Source organism: Balaenoptera borealis, assembly GCF_965194805.1.
Source record: "Balaenoptera borealis genome assembly, chromosome: X".
In the NCBI taxonomy this organism is placed as follows: domain Eukaryota; kingdom Metazoa; phylum Chordata; class Mammalia; order Artiodactyla; family Balaenopteridae; genus Balaenoptera; species Balaenoptera borealis.
In genome coordinates, this window is record NC_138881.1 from 63,349,838 (window position 1) to 63,366,311 (window position 16,474).

General features: G+C 37.1%; 1 protein-coding gene across 8 annotated transcripts in view; it reads right to left on the bottom strand.

Annotated features, from left to right (window-relative positions):
• Positions 1-16,474, bottom strand: part of ZDHHC15 (zDHHC palmitoyltransferase 15) — a 126,566-nt gene that overhangs the window by 62,461 nt on the left and 47,631 nt on the right. For all 8 annotated transcript variants that reach the window (XM_082377352.1, XM_082377353.1, XM_082377354.1 and 5 more), the window contains one exon: positions 2,803-2,923. In XM_082377352.1, coding sequence (XP_082233478.1) covers positions 2,803-2,923 — 121 coding nt within the window. The remainder of the gene's footprint in view (positions 1-2,802; positions 2,924-16,474) is intronic.

Below are 16,474 nucleotides of genomic sequence, written 5' to 3' on the forward strand. Positions count from 1 at the left end.
AAGACGTACAGATTGCCAACAAACACATGAAAAGATGCTCAGCATCACTAATCATTAGAGAAATGCAAATCAAAACTGCAATGAGGTATCACCTCACACTGGTCAGAATGGCCATCATCAAAAAATCTATAAAGAATAAATTCTGGAGAGGGTGTAGAGAAAAGGGAACCCTCCTGCACTGCTGGTGGGAATGTAAATTGATACAGCCACTATGGAGAACAGTATGGAGGTTTCTTAAAAAACTAAAAGTAGAACTACCATATGACCCAGCAATCCATCTACTGGGCATATACCCTGTGAAAACCGTAACTCAAAAAGAGTCATGTACCACAATGTTCATTGCAGCACTATTTACAATAACCAGGACATGGAAGCAACCTAAGTGTCCATCGACAGATGAATGGATAAAGAAGATGTGGCACATAGATACAATGGAGTATTACTCAGCCATAAAAAGAAACGAAATTAGTTATTCGTAGTGAGGTGGATGGACCTAGAGTCCATCATACAGAGTGAAGTAAGTCAGAAAGAGAAAAACAAATACCGTATGCTAACGCATATATATGGAGTCTAAAAAAACGGTACTGATGAACCTAGTGGCAGGGCAGGAATAAAGAAACAGACATAGAGAATGGACTTGAGGACACAGTGGGGGAAGAGGAAGCTGGGACTAAGTGAGAGAGTAGCATTGACATATATACACTACCAAATGCAAAATGGATGGCTAGTGGGAAGCTGCTGCATAGCACAGGGAGATTAGCTCGGTGCTTTGTGACCAACTAGAAGGGTGGGATAGGAGGTTGGGAGGGAGATGCAAGAGGGAGGGGATATGGGGATATATGTATACATATAGCTGATTCACCTTTTTGTACAGCAGAAACTAACACAACATTGTAAAGCAATTATACTCCAATAAAAATGAAAAAAAATGATGTAAAAAAAAAAGAAATAGTACTCAGCAGTAAAAGGAATGAAATACACAAGAATGTGAATGAGTCTCAAAAACATTATGCTGAATAAAAGAAGCCAGATACAACAGTACATACTGTATGATTCCATTTATACAAAATTCTAGAGCAGGTAGAAGTAATCTGTGATGGAAAACTATCAGAATAGTGGTTGTCTTTGGTTGTTGTGGTGGGATTGACTGGGAAGGAGCATGAGATAACTTTCTGGGGTGTGGTAATGTTTTCAGAGGTTTTAGTTACACAGGTGTGTACATTTGTCAAAATACTGAATGGTACACTTAAGATTTGTGCATGTTTTGAAAGTAAATTTCACCCAAAAAAGAATAATAAAATATTTAGGTGGATGTGTATTGATATCGGCTACTTACTTTGAAATGCATCAAAAAATAAAATGGCTTGCCATCATTAAAAATCTACAAATAACAAATGCTGGAGAGGGTGTGGAGAAAAGGGAACCCTCCAACACTGTTGGTGGGAATATAAATTGGTACAATCACTATAATGAACAGTATGGAGGTTCCTTAAAAAACTAAAAATAGAATTACCATATGATCCAGCATTCCCACTCCTGGGCGTATATCCAGAGGAAAGCATACTTTGAAAAGATACATGCACCCTAATATTCATTGCAGCACTATTTACAATAGCAAGGACATGGAAGCAACCTAAATGTCGATCAACAGATGAATAGATAAAGAAGACGTGGCATATATATAAGATGGAATACTACTCAGCAATAAAAAAGAATGAAATAATGTCATTTGCAGCAACATGGATGGATCTAGAGATGATCATACTAAATGAAATAAGTCAGATAGAGAAAGACAAATACCATATGATATCACTTATATGTGGAATCTAAAAAAATGATAGAAATTTACTTATTTACAAAACAGAAACAGACTCACAGTCATAGAAAACAAATTTATCATTACCGAAGGGGAAAGGAGGTGGGGAAGGATAAATTAGGAGTTTTGGATTAGCAGATACAAACTAGTATATATGAAATAAACAGCAAGGACCTACTGCATACCACAGAGAACTATATTCAATATCCTGTAATAAACCATAATGAAAAAGAATATGAAAAAGTATATATATACATATATATATATATATGTATATATATACACACACATTTATGTATGTTTAATTGAATCACTTTATTGTACACCAGAAACTAACAGTACATTGTACATCAACTATACTTCAGTAAAAAATTTTTTGGGCTTCCCTGGTGGTGCAGTGGTTGAGAATCTGCCTGCCAATGCAGGGCACACGGGTTCGAGCCCTGGTATGGGAAGATCCCGCGTGCCACGCAGCAACTGGGCCCATGAGCCACAATTACTGAGCCTGCGCGTCTGGAGCCTGTGCTCCGCAACAAGAGAGGCTGCAATAGTGAGAGGCCCACGCACCACGATGAAGAGTGGCCCCCGCTTGCCGCAACTGGAGAAAGCCCTCGCACAGAAACGAAGACCCAACACAGCCATAAATAAATAAATAAATAAATAAATATTTAAAAAAAAATTTTTTTTAAAATAAGATGGCTTGATGGATGATGGATAGAGGGATGGATTTGTGGACAGATATGTGATAAAGCAATATAGTAAAATGTTAGTGGTGACTCCAGTGGTGGGTATACAGATGTTTATAATGTACTTATTCCATCTTGGGTAAGTGTTTGACATTTTTTATAATAAAATGTTGAGAAAAAACTCCATAGTGTTCTTCACAAGAAAGGAGGAAAAAGTGGGCTAGATTGAGGATATTTATGACTCAGTCTTTCTGAGATCCTTGTTGATCTGCCTCCCTAAGTGACTTTGGATGAACTGACCTCCACTCCCGGTTCTTGTGTAAACTGGTAGCTTCTTGGCCATATCAAAAAGCATCTGCTTCTGGACCTCAGGTCTCTCTTCATTTTCATAGCGCTCCTTGTCGGTATAGGACAGGTGGAACTGGAAGGAGAAGTGAGAGGCAAGACTTTACTTTCCAAAATTCACAGAAAAGATTAAAAACAACAATAACTATTTGAATGAAAATATTTGTTACCTATCCTTGAAGCTCAGGTACCAATTTGGCTTATAACTTTCTCTGGATAATTATCTCATTTATCTTATTTGGCTTTTATCTAAATATTCATAACTCTATGTGATAGGTAATATTGTTTTATAACTAAAGAAAATAAAACTTAGATTAAGTACCTTGTCTATGGTTACACTCACTCAACTAATAAAAGCAGCAAAACTAAGCCCCAAACCCAGTTCACTTGACCCCAAGACTTATGCCATTTCCACTCCATTACACCATAATATGATATTGCATGTTGATATGGGATACCTTGCCGCCAGGACCCTGTTGATGATAAACTATGCTTGTTATTAAGTTGTGAGTATTTTTCATAGGTGACACTCTTGGAGAAGCTGGATGAGACTACTTGCAACGTTGTCTTCACATTCTATAATAATTTTTAAAATGAATAGAAATTTGGATATTCTCACTATTTCAGAAATTTTTAGTCTGGTATGGAGCTTGTTGCCATGTTTGTGCTACACTTTGCTAATCTGGCAAAAAAAATGCCAACGATTTTCCAAAGTAATACAAACCTGTAAGTTTTCTTCTGTTTGGGCCAAAGGGTAGGCAGAGGTGAAAAAGAGAAAGATCTGTGATCACATTCTCTGGATTTAAACTTAATCTCTGCCATTTAATAGTTCAAAAATCACTTTGGAAAATCAGATACTCTCAACCTAAGTTTCTTTGTCTGTAAAATAGAGGAAATAATACTTACATCACAAGACTGGTGTAAGAGTGCTGGATAATAGCAAGTAATTAAAGTCTCTTTTACAAGTCCAATTTCTTAGAAATATTTGATATAGCCAATATTTAAAATTTTAGCTATTCTAGATAGTGTGTAGCAGTATGTTATTGTGATTTTAATTTGCACTCCTTTGATTACTAATGACATTCAGCACCTTTTTATGAGTTTATTGGCTATTTGGGTATCTTCCTGTGAAATGCCTATTCAAGCCTTTTGTCCATTAAAAAATAATTGGGTTATGTGTCTTTTTTATTATTGATTTGTATTGTAATGATTTGAGGAGTAATTTATATATTTTGTATACTAGTCCTTTGTTCAATATTTTCTACCAGTCTGTGGCTTTCCTTTTTACTTCCTTTATGGTGCATTTTGAGGATCTGAAGATCTTGGTGAGAGTGTAGATTTATGCAACCACTTTGGAAAACTGTTTGGCATTATCTACATAAGCTAAATATGTGCCGCCCTATGACTCAGCAATTCCATTCGCAGTTATATACCTAAGAGAACAATGAGTGTGTGTGTGTGTATATATGTATGTGTGTTTGTGTGTATGCCAAAAGACAGGTACAAGATTGTTCATAGCAGCTTTATTCATAATAGAAAAAAATGGTAACAACACAAGTGTCCTTTAATTGGTGAATAGATAAATCAACTGTGATAAAAGAGAATAACTAACAGCAGTAAAAGGGAATGAATAACTGAAACATGCATCAACATGAATGAATCTGGAAAACATTACACTGAGTGAAAGGCTTACACAAAACAGTGCATACTATGATTCTTTTTTTGTGTGAGGCTCAAAAATAGGCAAAATTAATCTATGGTGATAGAAAGACTAGTGGTTACGTCTGATAGGAAGCTGATTGGGAAAGGGTGTGAAGGAGATTCCTGAGGTGTTGGAAATGTTCAAAATCTTAACCTGGATGGTGATTATATGGGTGTAAATATAGGTAAAAAATCATGAAATCATACTCTTTACAGCTTAGTTCTTGGAATAGAGTATGTATTTATACATCAGTAAAATAGTAAAACAAATAAATTAATAAAATATTTAAGATAATTTAAATGCATCTGACTTTTAAAATTGGAAATGTATAAAATCAAACACTCTATTTTAAGAACCATACCTGTGGTGCATTTTTATGGTACCATGTCATTCTAAAGTAGAGTGACTGCCTGCGGGTATGTGGAAATGTGTAGGGGAACTTTTGGCTATTACAATAAATATGGTGCACTATAGGCATTTAATGGGTGGAGGCCCAGGGAGCCAAGGACTCTGCGATGAACTGTGTAGGCACACACAACTAAGAGTTTTCAGAACTAAAAGTCTATAGGTCAATATTATAAAATGGTAACTAAATAATACAAATTTAATATAAAAACAACTGGGTTTTTTTTTTCTTAGAAGAACAATTATACTAACTGGAAAGTATAAAGTTTTATTTTTTAACTTATTTTTAACCTTCTTATTGAAGTATAGTTGATTTAAAAGTATAAAGTTTTAAACAATTCTTTTTTAATGTTGATAATTAAAAGTAGCACCTTGGGGCAGCCCTTTAAGTTCGGGGATGGTCTTGGGAATATAACTTTCTTTTGGTATACTGCCCCAGCTTGAAAGGCAGAGGCAGTGTTGTTACTGCTTGTATGTGATGAAACCTTGTGGTTATATAGCCAGTAGGCTTTGGTTTGGAATAGGATGTCATGCCTGGATGCCCTATTTCTGTCACTAACCAAGCATTTTTGAGGATTAGAATGCAATGAGCCAGTAAATGCACTTTGGGTGGGACAACTGGTGATAGACTGGGATGTATTTGGTATTAGATAAATTAATATCATGGCTATCAAACAGGCCCAAAAGATTCACCTTTTCTTTTTACGCATTAAAAATGATTAATATGTGGTCTTAAATGTTAAGACATTTACAGTGATTATCTAAATCCTGCCATCATGTCACCCAGTTTAGGCCAACAAAATTCCTAACCACTCAGCCTTTTTACTGGCCTACAAGCTTTATAAATAGTGTGACAAGGACAATTATTTTACTGAGCTACAATTCACATAACATAAAATTTCATTTTAAAATGTACATTTTATAGTGTACGAGTCAGTGGCATTTAGTACATTCACAGTGTTTTGCAACCACCACCACTATCTAGTTCCAGAATATTTTTATCATTCCAAAAGGAAACCCTCTATACATTAAGTGGTGATTCCCTATTCCCTCCATTCCCATTCCCTGGCAACTGCTAATCTACCTTCTGCCTCACTGGATTTTTCTTTCTGGATATTTCATATGAATGGAATCAAACAATATGTGGCCTTTGGTGTCTGCTGTATTTCAATTAGCATAATGTTTTCAAGGTTCATCCATATTGTATCATGTATCAGTAATGTATTCCTTTTTAATGGCTGAATAATATTCCATTGTATGGACATACCACACTTGGTTTATGCATTCACCTGTTAATGGACATTTGGCTCCTCCCCACCTTTTGGTTACAGTGAATAGTGATCTGTGAACAACTGTGTATAACTATTTGTTTGAACAACTGTTTTCAATTCTCCTGAGTATATACTTAGGAGTAGAATTGCTGGGTCACATGGTAATTCTATGTTTAACCTTATTAGGAAATGCAAAACTGTTTTCCACACCAGCCACACCATTTAAATTCCCAGTAGCAATGTATGAGGATTCAGAATTCTCCATATTTACACTAACACTTGTTATTTTACATTTTTCTTTCTTTTCTTTCTTTCTTTCTTTCTTTCTTTCTTTCTTTCTTTCTTCTTTCTTTCTTTCTTTCTTTCTTTCTTTCTTTCCTTCCTTCTTCCTTCCTTCTTTCTTTCTTTTTGTCTTTGTTTTGTTTTTATTACAATTATTTTATTACATTCATCTGAGGCTGTACATATTTGATTTCATGGAATAAAACTCAAAGATGTGAAGAGACCCTCATTATTAGGGAAAGTCATGAACTGATCACAATATGATACACCTCTAGATTGGTTCTACTCCAGTCTTGTTTTCATATTCCTGCATAGCATTATTCAGATAGTCTTCCTTATTTAAAAAAATAAATTAAGACACTAGCACTTCAAGGAAGTGTGCCCAACTCCCACAGTTTCCCACCTCCCCAAAGTTAACATTTTCCTTGGTTTTTGCCCTTTTCTTATGGCTCATAATTCCTTACTTTTTGTATCAGTTATCTATGGTCACAATAATGTTTCATAACATACAACTTTGAAATCTAGAATAATAAGCATCAAGGTTCAAGGGTCTGTGTGCTGGCAATTTTGGCTGAATTGACTAAGCAGTTCTGGTCCCCAAACTCGCTCACATATCTGGTAATTGTCTGACTATTGGCCCATCTTGGTTGGGATGACCCTGATTACTCAATTCTGCTCCCATGTTTGTGTCCCATCAGGCTAGACTGGCATGTTGTCAAGGTGGTGATAGAAGGCAAGAGCAGAAATCCAAATGGAAACATGTAAGTGCTCTTTCAAGCATCTACTTATCTCACATCTACTAACATCCCATTGGATAAAGCAAGTTACATGGCTAGATGCAGAGAGAGTGGGAGGACATCAGAGGTTATGGCAAAGTTCATGACTACAAGAAGGCATGAGAAATTGGAACAATTGATGTGATCACTCTACCACACCTACAGTCTTCTTTTTTTGCTTCTTGGGCAAAGGAAGAGAGCTCATCTGATTAGGAATTTGGCTTGATTTAATATTGGAGGATCACTGACAATTTTTTCCTTTATGTTTAAAAAATTTCCATTCAGTAAAATTTACCTTTTTATGGTATATGATTCCATGATTTCTTTTACTGAAATGTATCTGGCATACAATATTATATTAGTTTCATGTGTACGACATAATGATTTGACATCTCTATGCATTTCAAAATGATCACTACAATGTCCAGTTACCATCTGTCACCATACAAAGTTAACACAATATTGACTGTATTCCATATACTATACATTACATCCCCATGACTTATTCATTTTATAACTGGAAGTTTATGCCTCTTGATTCCCACCACCCATTTCCCCCCCCCAACCCCTTTTCCTCTGGCAACCTCCTCTGGGAATCTGTTCTCTGTATCTATGAGTCTGAGTTCAGTTTTGTTTTGTTTGTTTGTTTTGTATTTTAAATTCCACATATAAGTGAAATCATGTGGTATTTGTTTTTCTCTGACTTATTTTACTTAACATAATACCCTCAAGGTCCAACCATGTTGTTGCAAATGACAATATTTCTTTTTTTTAATGACTGAGTAGTATTCCATTGTATATATACCATATCTTCTTTATCCATTCATCCACTGATGGACACTTAAGTTGCTTCCATATCTTGGCTATTGTAAATAATGCTGCAATGAACATAGGGGTGCATATATCTTTTCTAATTCATGTTTTTGTTTTCTTTGGATAGATACCCAAAAATGGAATTCTTGGATCATATGGTAGTTCTATTTTTAACTTTTTGAGAAACCTCTATACTGTTTTCCATATTGGTTGCACCAATTTACATTCCCACCAACAGTGAATAAGGGTACCCCTTCCTCCACATCCTCATCAACTCTTGTTATTTCTTGTCTTTTTTATAATAGTCATTCTAACTGGCATGAGGTGATATCTCACTGTGGTTTTGATTTGAATTTTCCTGATGATTAGTGATGTTGAGCATCTTTTCATGTGCCTGTTGGCCATCTGTACATCTTTGGAAAAATGTCTATTCAGATACTCTGCCCATTTTTAATCAGATTTGGTTTTTGTTATTGAATTGTATGAGTTCTTTATATATTTTGGATATCAACCCCTTATTAGGTATATGACTTGAATATATCTTCTTCCATTCAGTAGGTTGCCTTTTCGTTTTGTTGATAATTTCCTTTGCCATGCAGAAGCTTTTTAGTTTGATGTAGTCCCATTTGTTTATTTTTGTTTTTGTTGCCCTTGCCTTTGGAGTCAGAGCCCTAAAATCATTGCTAAGACCAATATCAAGGAGCTTACCAGCTATGTTTTCATCTCAGAGTTTCATGGTTTTAGGTCTAACATTCAAGTCTTTAATACATTTTGAGTTAATTTTAGTATTTAGTGTAAGATGTGGTTCAATTTCATTCTTTTGCATGTATCTGTTCAGTTAGTCATATTTTAGCCATCCAGTGTGAAATGTTATCTCATTGTGGTCTTAATTTTCATTTCTCTACTATATATACATATACATATATATATATATACACACACACACATATGTATTGTTTAGTGAACTATCTATTCAAGTCATTTGCCCATTTTTTAAAGGATAGTCCTTATTGAAAACATTAAGGATCATCTTTTCAGCAAACTGTACTATAACAATTGGACATAATATTAAAAAAACAAACCCTCAATATATACCTCACATCTTACACAAATTACCTCAAAATGGAGGATCTTCAAGATGGAGGAGTAAGACGTGGAGACCACCTTCATCCCCACAAATACATCAAAAATACATCTATATGTGGCACAACTCCTACAGAACACCTACTGAACACTGGTAGAAGACCTCAGACTTCCCAAAAGGCAAGAAAATCCCCATGTACCTGGGTAGGGCAAAAGAAAAAAGAAAAAACAGAGACAAAAGAATAGGGATGGGACCTGCACCTCTGGGAGGGAGCTGTGAAGGAGGAAAAGTTTCCACACACTAGGAAGCCCCCTCACTGGCGGGAATTGGGGGAGCTTTGGAGCCTCAAAGGAGAGGAGAGCAACAGGGGTGCTGAGGGAAAGCAGAGAGAATCCTGCACAGAGGATCAGTGCCAACCAGCACTCACCAGCCTGAGACACTTGTCTGCTCACCTGCTGGGTCAGGTGGGGACTGGGTGCTGAGGCACGGGCTTTGGAGGTCAGACACCAGGGAGAGGACTGGGGCTGGCTGTGTGAAGACAGCCTGAGGGGGCTAGTACCCCACAGCTAGCTGGGAGGGAGTCCAGGAAAAAGCCTGGACCTGCCAGAGAGGCAAGAGACCATTGTCATGGGGTCCACGAGGAGAGGGGCAGGCCCACCATATGAGCTCCTTGCTCCGTGTGCTCACAGATGGCAGGGCACCACCTATGCGAGCTCCAGAGGTGGGCGTGAGCCTTAGAGGCGGGTGCAACGGCTGCTGCCGCTGCTACCAAGGGTCCTGTGAGCAAACCCAGGTCAATGCCCACACCTTCCTGGGAGCCTGTGCAGCCCGCCACTGCTGAGGGTCCTGCGATCCAGGGCCAACATCCCCAGGAGAACGCATGGTGCACCTAGGCTGTTGCAACTTCATGCCTGCCTCTGCTGCTGCAAGCAGTCCCAGCACATCCCAATTGTGACTGCCATATCCATCCCTCTCGCCGAACTGAGAGAGCAAGTGAGCCCTAAGTAGTCGTTGCTTTTGCCCCCTCTTGCATGGGCAGGGAAGACGCCTGAGGGTGGCTCACATGCAGAGGCAGGGCCAAAGCCAAAGCTGAACCCCAGGCACCATGCGACCAAAGAAGAGAAAGGGAAATCTCTCCAAGCAGCCACAGGAGTAGCAGATTAAACACCCACAATCAGCTTGGTAAACACTGCATCTGAGGAGTATCTGAATAGACGAGTGTTCCCACAATTGAGCATGTGGACTTTGGGGGCAACTGTGGACTTTGGAGGCAAGTACACATGGGAGTAAGGCCAGATCAGAGTCTGAGCTGGTGCCACAGTGTCCACAGCAGGTCCAGAGACCTACCTAGAAGTATTGGAGGACTTCCTGGGTAGGCAGGGACTGGCTATGGTTCACTGTGGGGGCAAGGACACAGAAGGCTGAGGCCACAAAAAAATATTATTATTATTACTACTTTTTAAAATTTTGTTGATTTTTTATTATTCTTTTAATTTTTATTTACTTTTTATTTTTTCTTTTATGCTTTTATTTTTAATATATTTTTAATTTTATTTTTTCCTATTTCTACAGTATTTTTTCATTATATTGTAGATTTTACTTGTTTTTGTTTTTCTTTGTTTTGCATTGTTTTTCTCTTATTTTAAACTATATTTTATATTTTTCTATGTTTACTTCTTTGTTGTTTCATACATATTTCCTTCTGTTTTCATCTTTCGTTTTTAGTTTTCTTTTGATCATTTTTGTGTGTTTTATGCTTTCTTTGCCTTTTTTTAGTTTGCTTTCTGTGTTTGATTTGATTGTGGTTTTTTGTTTTTGTTAGTTTAGATCTTAGTGTTTGTTTTCATTTTTGGGTTTATTTATTGGTTTGGTTGCTCTCTCCCTTTTTGTTTTCTCTTTTTTATTTTTCTTTTTGTGAGTGTGTGTGTGTGTGTGTGTTTCTTCATGTGATTTTGTCTGTTTAGTTTTGCTTTTACCATTTTTCTTGGGGTTTTGTCTGTTTGTTTTCTTTTTTTCCATGCTGTGTGGCTTGCAGGGTCTTAGTGCTCTGGCCAGGGGTTGGGCCTGAGCCTCCGAGGTGAGAGAGCTGAGTCCAGGATGTTGGACCACCAGAGAACTCCAGGCCCCATGGAATATTAATTGGTGAGGGCTCTCCCAGAGGTCTCCATCTCAGCACTAAGACGTGGCTCCACACAATGGCCAGCAAGCTCCAATGCTGGACGCCTCATGCCAAACAACTAGCTAGACAGGAAAACAAGCCCACCCAGTAGCAGACAGGATGCCTAAAGTGATATGAAGCTCACAGACACCCCAAACACACCAACGGACGTGGCCCTGCCCACCAGAGGGACAAGATCCAGCCACACTCACCAGAACACAGGCACTAGTCCCCCCCACCAGGAAGTCTACACAAGCCACTGGACCAAGCTCACCCAGTGGGGACAGACACCAGAAGTAAGAGGAACTACAACACTGCAGCCTGCAGCAAGGAGACCCCAAACACACTAAGTTAAACAAAACGAGAAGACAGAGAAATATGCAGCAGGTGAAGGAGTAAGGTAAAAACCCACAAGACCAAACAAATGAAGAGGAAATAGGCAGTCTACTTGAAAAAGAATTCAGAGTAATCACAGTAAAGATGATCCAAAATCTTGGAAATAGAATAGAGAAAATACAAGAAACGTTTAACAAGGACCTAGAAGAACTAAAGAGCAAACAAACAGTAATAAACAACAAAATAACAGAAATTTAAAATACTCTATAAGGAATCAATAGCAGAATAACTGAGGTAGAAGAACGGATAAGTGAGCTGGAACATAGAATGGTGGAAATAACTGCCATGGAGCAGAATAAAAAAAAAAGAAGGAAAAGAATTGAGGACAGTCTCAGAGACCTCTGGGACAACATTAAACACACCAACATTCGAATTATAGGGGTCCCAGAAGAAGAAGAGAAAGATAAAGGGTCTGAGAAAATATTTGAAGAGATTATAGTCAAAAACTTCCCCAACATGGGAAAGGAAATAGCCACCCAAGTCCAGGAAGTGCAGAGAGTCCCAAACAGGATAAACCCTAGGAGAAACAAACCAAGACACATATTAATCAAAATAACAAAAATTAAATTCAAAGAAAAAATATTAAAAGCACCAAGGGAAAAGCAACAAATAACATACAAGGGAATCCCCATAAGGTTCTCCGTTGAGTTCTCAGCAGAAACTCTGCAGGCCAGAAGGGAGTGGCATGATATATTTAAAGTGATGAAAGGGAAAAACCTACAACCAAGATTAGTCTACCTAGCAAAGATCTCATTCAGATTTGACAGAGAAATCAAATGCTTTGCAGACAAGCAAAAGCCAAGAGAATTCAGCACCACCAAACCAGCTTTACAACAAATGCTAAACGAACTTCTCTAAGCGGGAAACACAAGAGATGAAAAGGACCTACAAAAACAAACACGAAACTATTAAGAAAATGGTAATAGGAACACACATATGTGAATGGATTAAATGCTCCAACCAAAAGACATAGACTGGCGGAATGGATACAAAAACAAGACCCGTATTTATGCTGTCTACAAGAGACCCACTTCAGACCTAGGGACACATACAAACTGAAAGTGAGGGGATGGAAAAAGATATTCCATGCAAATGGAAATCAAAAGAAAGCTGGAGTAGCAATTCTCATATCAGGCAAAATAGACTTTAAAATAAAGACTATTACAAGAGACAAAGAAGGACACTATATAATGATCAAGGGATCAATCCAAGAAGAAGATATAACAATTGTAAATATTTATGCACCTACATAGGAGCACCTCAATACATAAGGCAAATGCTAACAGCCATAAAAGGGGAAATCGACAGTAACACAATAATAGTAGAGGACTTTAACACCCCACTTTCACCAATGGACAGATCATCCAAAATGAAAAAAAAAAATAAGGAAACACAAGCTTTAAATGACACAATAGACCGAATATATTTAATTGATATTAAGAGGACATTCCATCTGAAAACAGCAGATTACACTTTCTTCTCAAGGGCACATTGAACATTCTGCAGGATAGATCATATCTTCGGTCACAAATCAAGCCTTGGTAAAGTTAAGAATATTGAAATCGTATCAAGTATCTTCTGCGACCACAATGCTATGAAATTAGAAATGAATTACAGGAAAGAAACTGTAAAAAACACAAACACATGGAGGCTAAACAATACGCTACTAAATAACCAAGAGACCACTGAAGAAATCAGAGAGGAAATCAAAAAATACCTAGAGACAAAAGACAATGAAAACACGATGACCCTAAACCTATGGGATGCAGCAAAAGCAGTTCTCAGAGGAAAGTTTATTGGAAGACAATCTTACCTCAAGAAACAAGGAAAATCTCAAATAAACAATCTAGCGTTACACCTAAAGGAACTAGAGTAAGAAGAGCAAAAAAAAAACCCAAAGTTAGTAGAAGGAAAGAAATCATAAAGATCAGAGCAGAAATAAATGAAATAGAAACGAAACAATAGCAAAGATTAATAAAAACTAAAAGCTGGTTGTTTGAGAAGATAAACAAAATTGATAAACCTTTAAGCAGACTCATCAAGAAAAAGAGGGAGAGGACTCAAATCAAAAAAAATTAGAAATGAAAAAGGAGAAGTTACAACGGACACTGCAGAAATGCAAAACATCATAAGAGACTACTACAAGCAGCTATATGCCAATGAAATGGACAACCTGGAAGAAATGGACAAATTATTAGAAAGGTATTACCTTCCAAGACTGAACCAAGAAGAAATACAAAATATGAACAGACCAATCACAAGTAATGAAATTGAAACTGTGATTTAAGATATTCCAACAAACTGAAGTCCAGGACCAGACGGCTTCCCAGGTAAATACTACCAAACATTTAGAGAAGAGCTAACACCCATCCTCTGAAACTCTTCCAAAAAATTGCAGACGATGGAAAACTCCCAAACTCATTCTACGAGTCCACCATCACCCTGATTCCAAAACCAGACAAAGATATTACAAAAAAAAGAAAATTACAGACCAATATCCCTTATGAATATAGATGCAAAAATCCTCAACAAAATACTAGCAAACAGAACCCAATAACACATCAAAAGGATCACACACCATGATCAAGTGGGATTTATCCCAGGGATGCAAGGATATATGCATTCTTTAATATATGCAAATCAGTCAATGTGGTACACCATATTAACAAATTGAAGAACAAAAACCATATGATCATCTCAAGAGATGCAGAAAAAGCTTTTGACAAAATTCAACACCCATTTATGATAAAAACTCTCCAGAAAGCTGGCAAAGACGGAAACTACCTCAACATAATAAAAGCCGTTTACAACAGACCAGAGCAAACACCATTCTCAATGGTGAAAAACTGAAAGCATTTCCTCTAAAATCAGGAACAAGACAAGGATGTCCACTCTCACCAATATTATTCAACATAGTTTTGAAAGTCCTAGCCATGGAAATCAGAGAAGAAAAAGAAATAAAAAGAATATGAATTGGAAAAGAAGAAGTAAAACTGTCACTGTTTGCAGATGATATGATACTATACATAGAAAATCCTAAAGATGCCACCAGAAAACTACTAGAGCTAAATCAATGAATTTGGTAAAGTTGCAGGATATAAAATTAATGGACAGAAATCTCCTGCATTCCTATACACTAACAATGAAAGATGAGAAAGAGAAATTTAGGAAACAATCTCATTCACCATTGCAACAAAAAGAATAAAATACCTCGGAATAAACCTGACTAAGGAGGTAAAAGACCTGTATGCAGAAAACTATAAGACACTGATGAAAGAAATCAAAGATGATACCAACAGTTGGAGAGACATACCATGTTCTTGAATTGGAAGAATCAATATTGCAAAAATAGCTAAACTACCCAAAGTAATCTACAGATTCAATGCAATCCCTATCAAATTACCAATGGCATTTTTCACAGAACTAGAACAAAAAATCTTAAAATTTGTATGGAGATACAAAAGACCCCAAATAACCAAAGCAATCTTGAGACAAAAAAATGGAACTGGAGGAATCAGGCTCCCTGACTTCAGATTATACTACAAAGCTACAGTAATGAAGACAGAATGGCACTGGCAAAAAACCAGAAATATAGATCAATGGAACAGGATAGAAAGCCCAGAGATAAACCCACGCACCTATGGTCACCTTATCTTTGATAAAGAAAATAAGAATATACAATGTAGAAAAGACAGCCTCTTCAATAAGTGGTGCTGGGAAAACTGGACAGCTACATGTAAAGGAATGAAATTAGAACACACCCTAACACCATACACAAAAATAAACTCAAAATGGATGAAAGACCTAAATGTATGACTGGACACTATAAAACTCTTAGAGGAAAACACTCTTTAACATAAATCACAGCAAGATCTTTTTTGACCCACCTCCTAGAGTAATGGAAATAAAAACAAAAATTAAAATATGGGACCTAATGAGACTTAAAAGCTTTTGCACACCAAAGGAAACCACAAGGAAGATGAAAAGACAACCCTCAGAATGATAGAAAATATTGCAAAAGAATCAATGGACAAAGGATTAATCTCCAAAATATATAAACAGCTCATGCAGCTGAATAGCAAGAAAACAAACAACCCAATCCAAAAATGGGTGGAAATCCTAAATAGACATTTATCTGAAGAAGACATACAGATGGCCAAGAGGCACATGAAAAGCTGCTCAACATCACTAATTATTAGAGAAATACAAATCAAAACTACAATGAGGCATCACCTCACACTGTTTAGAATGGGCATCATCAGAAAATTTATAAACAATGAATGCTGGAGAGGGTGTGGAGAAGAGGGAACCCTCTTACACTGTTGGTGGGAATGTAAATTGATACAGCCACTATGGAGAACAGTATGGAGGTTCCTTAAAAAACTAAAAATAGAGCTACCATATGACCCAGCAATCCCACTCCTGGGCTTAAACCCAGATAAAACCATAATTCAAAAAGACACATGCACCCCAGTGTTCATTGCAGCACTATTTACAATATCCAGGTCATGGAAGCAACCTAAATGCCCATCAACAGAGAAATGGGTAAAGAAGAAGTGGTACATATATACAATGGAATATTATTCAGCCATACAGAGGAACGAAATTGGGTCATTTGTAGAGATATGGATGGACCTAGAGACTGTCATACAGAGTGAAGTAAGTCAGAAAGAGAAAAACAAATATCGTATATTAACGTATATCTGTGGAATCTAGAAACATAGTACAGATGAACTGGTT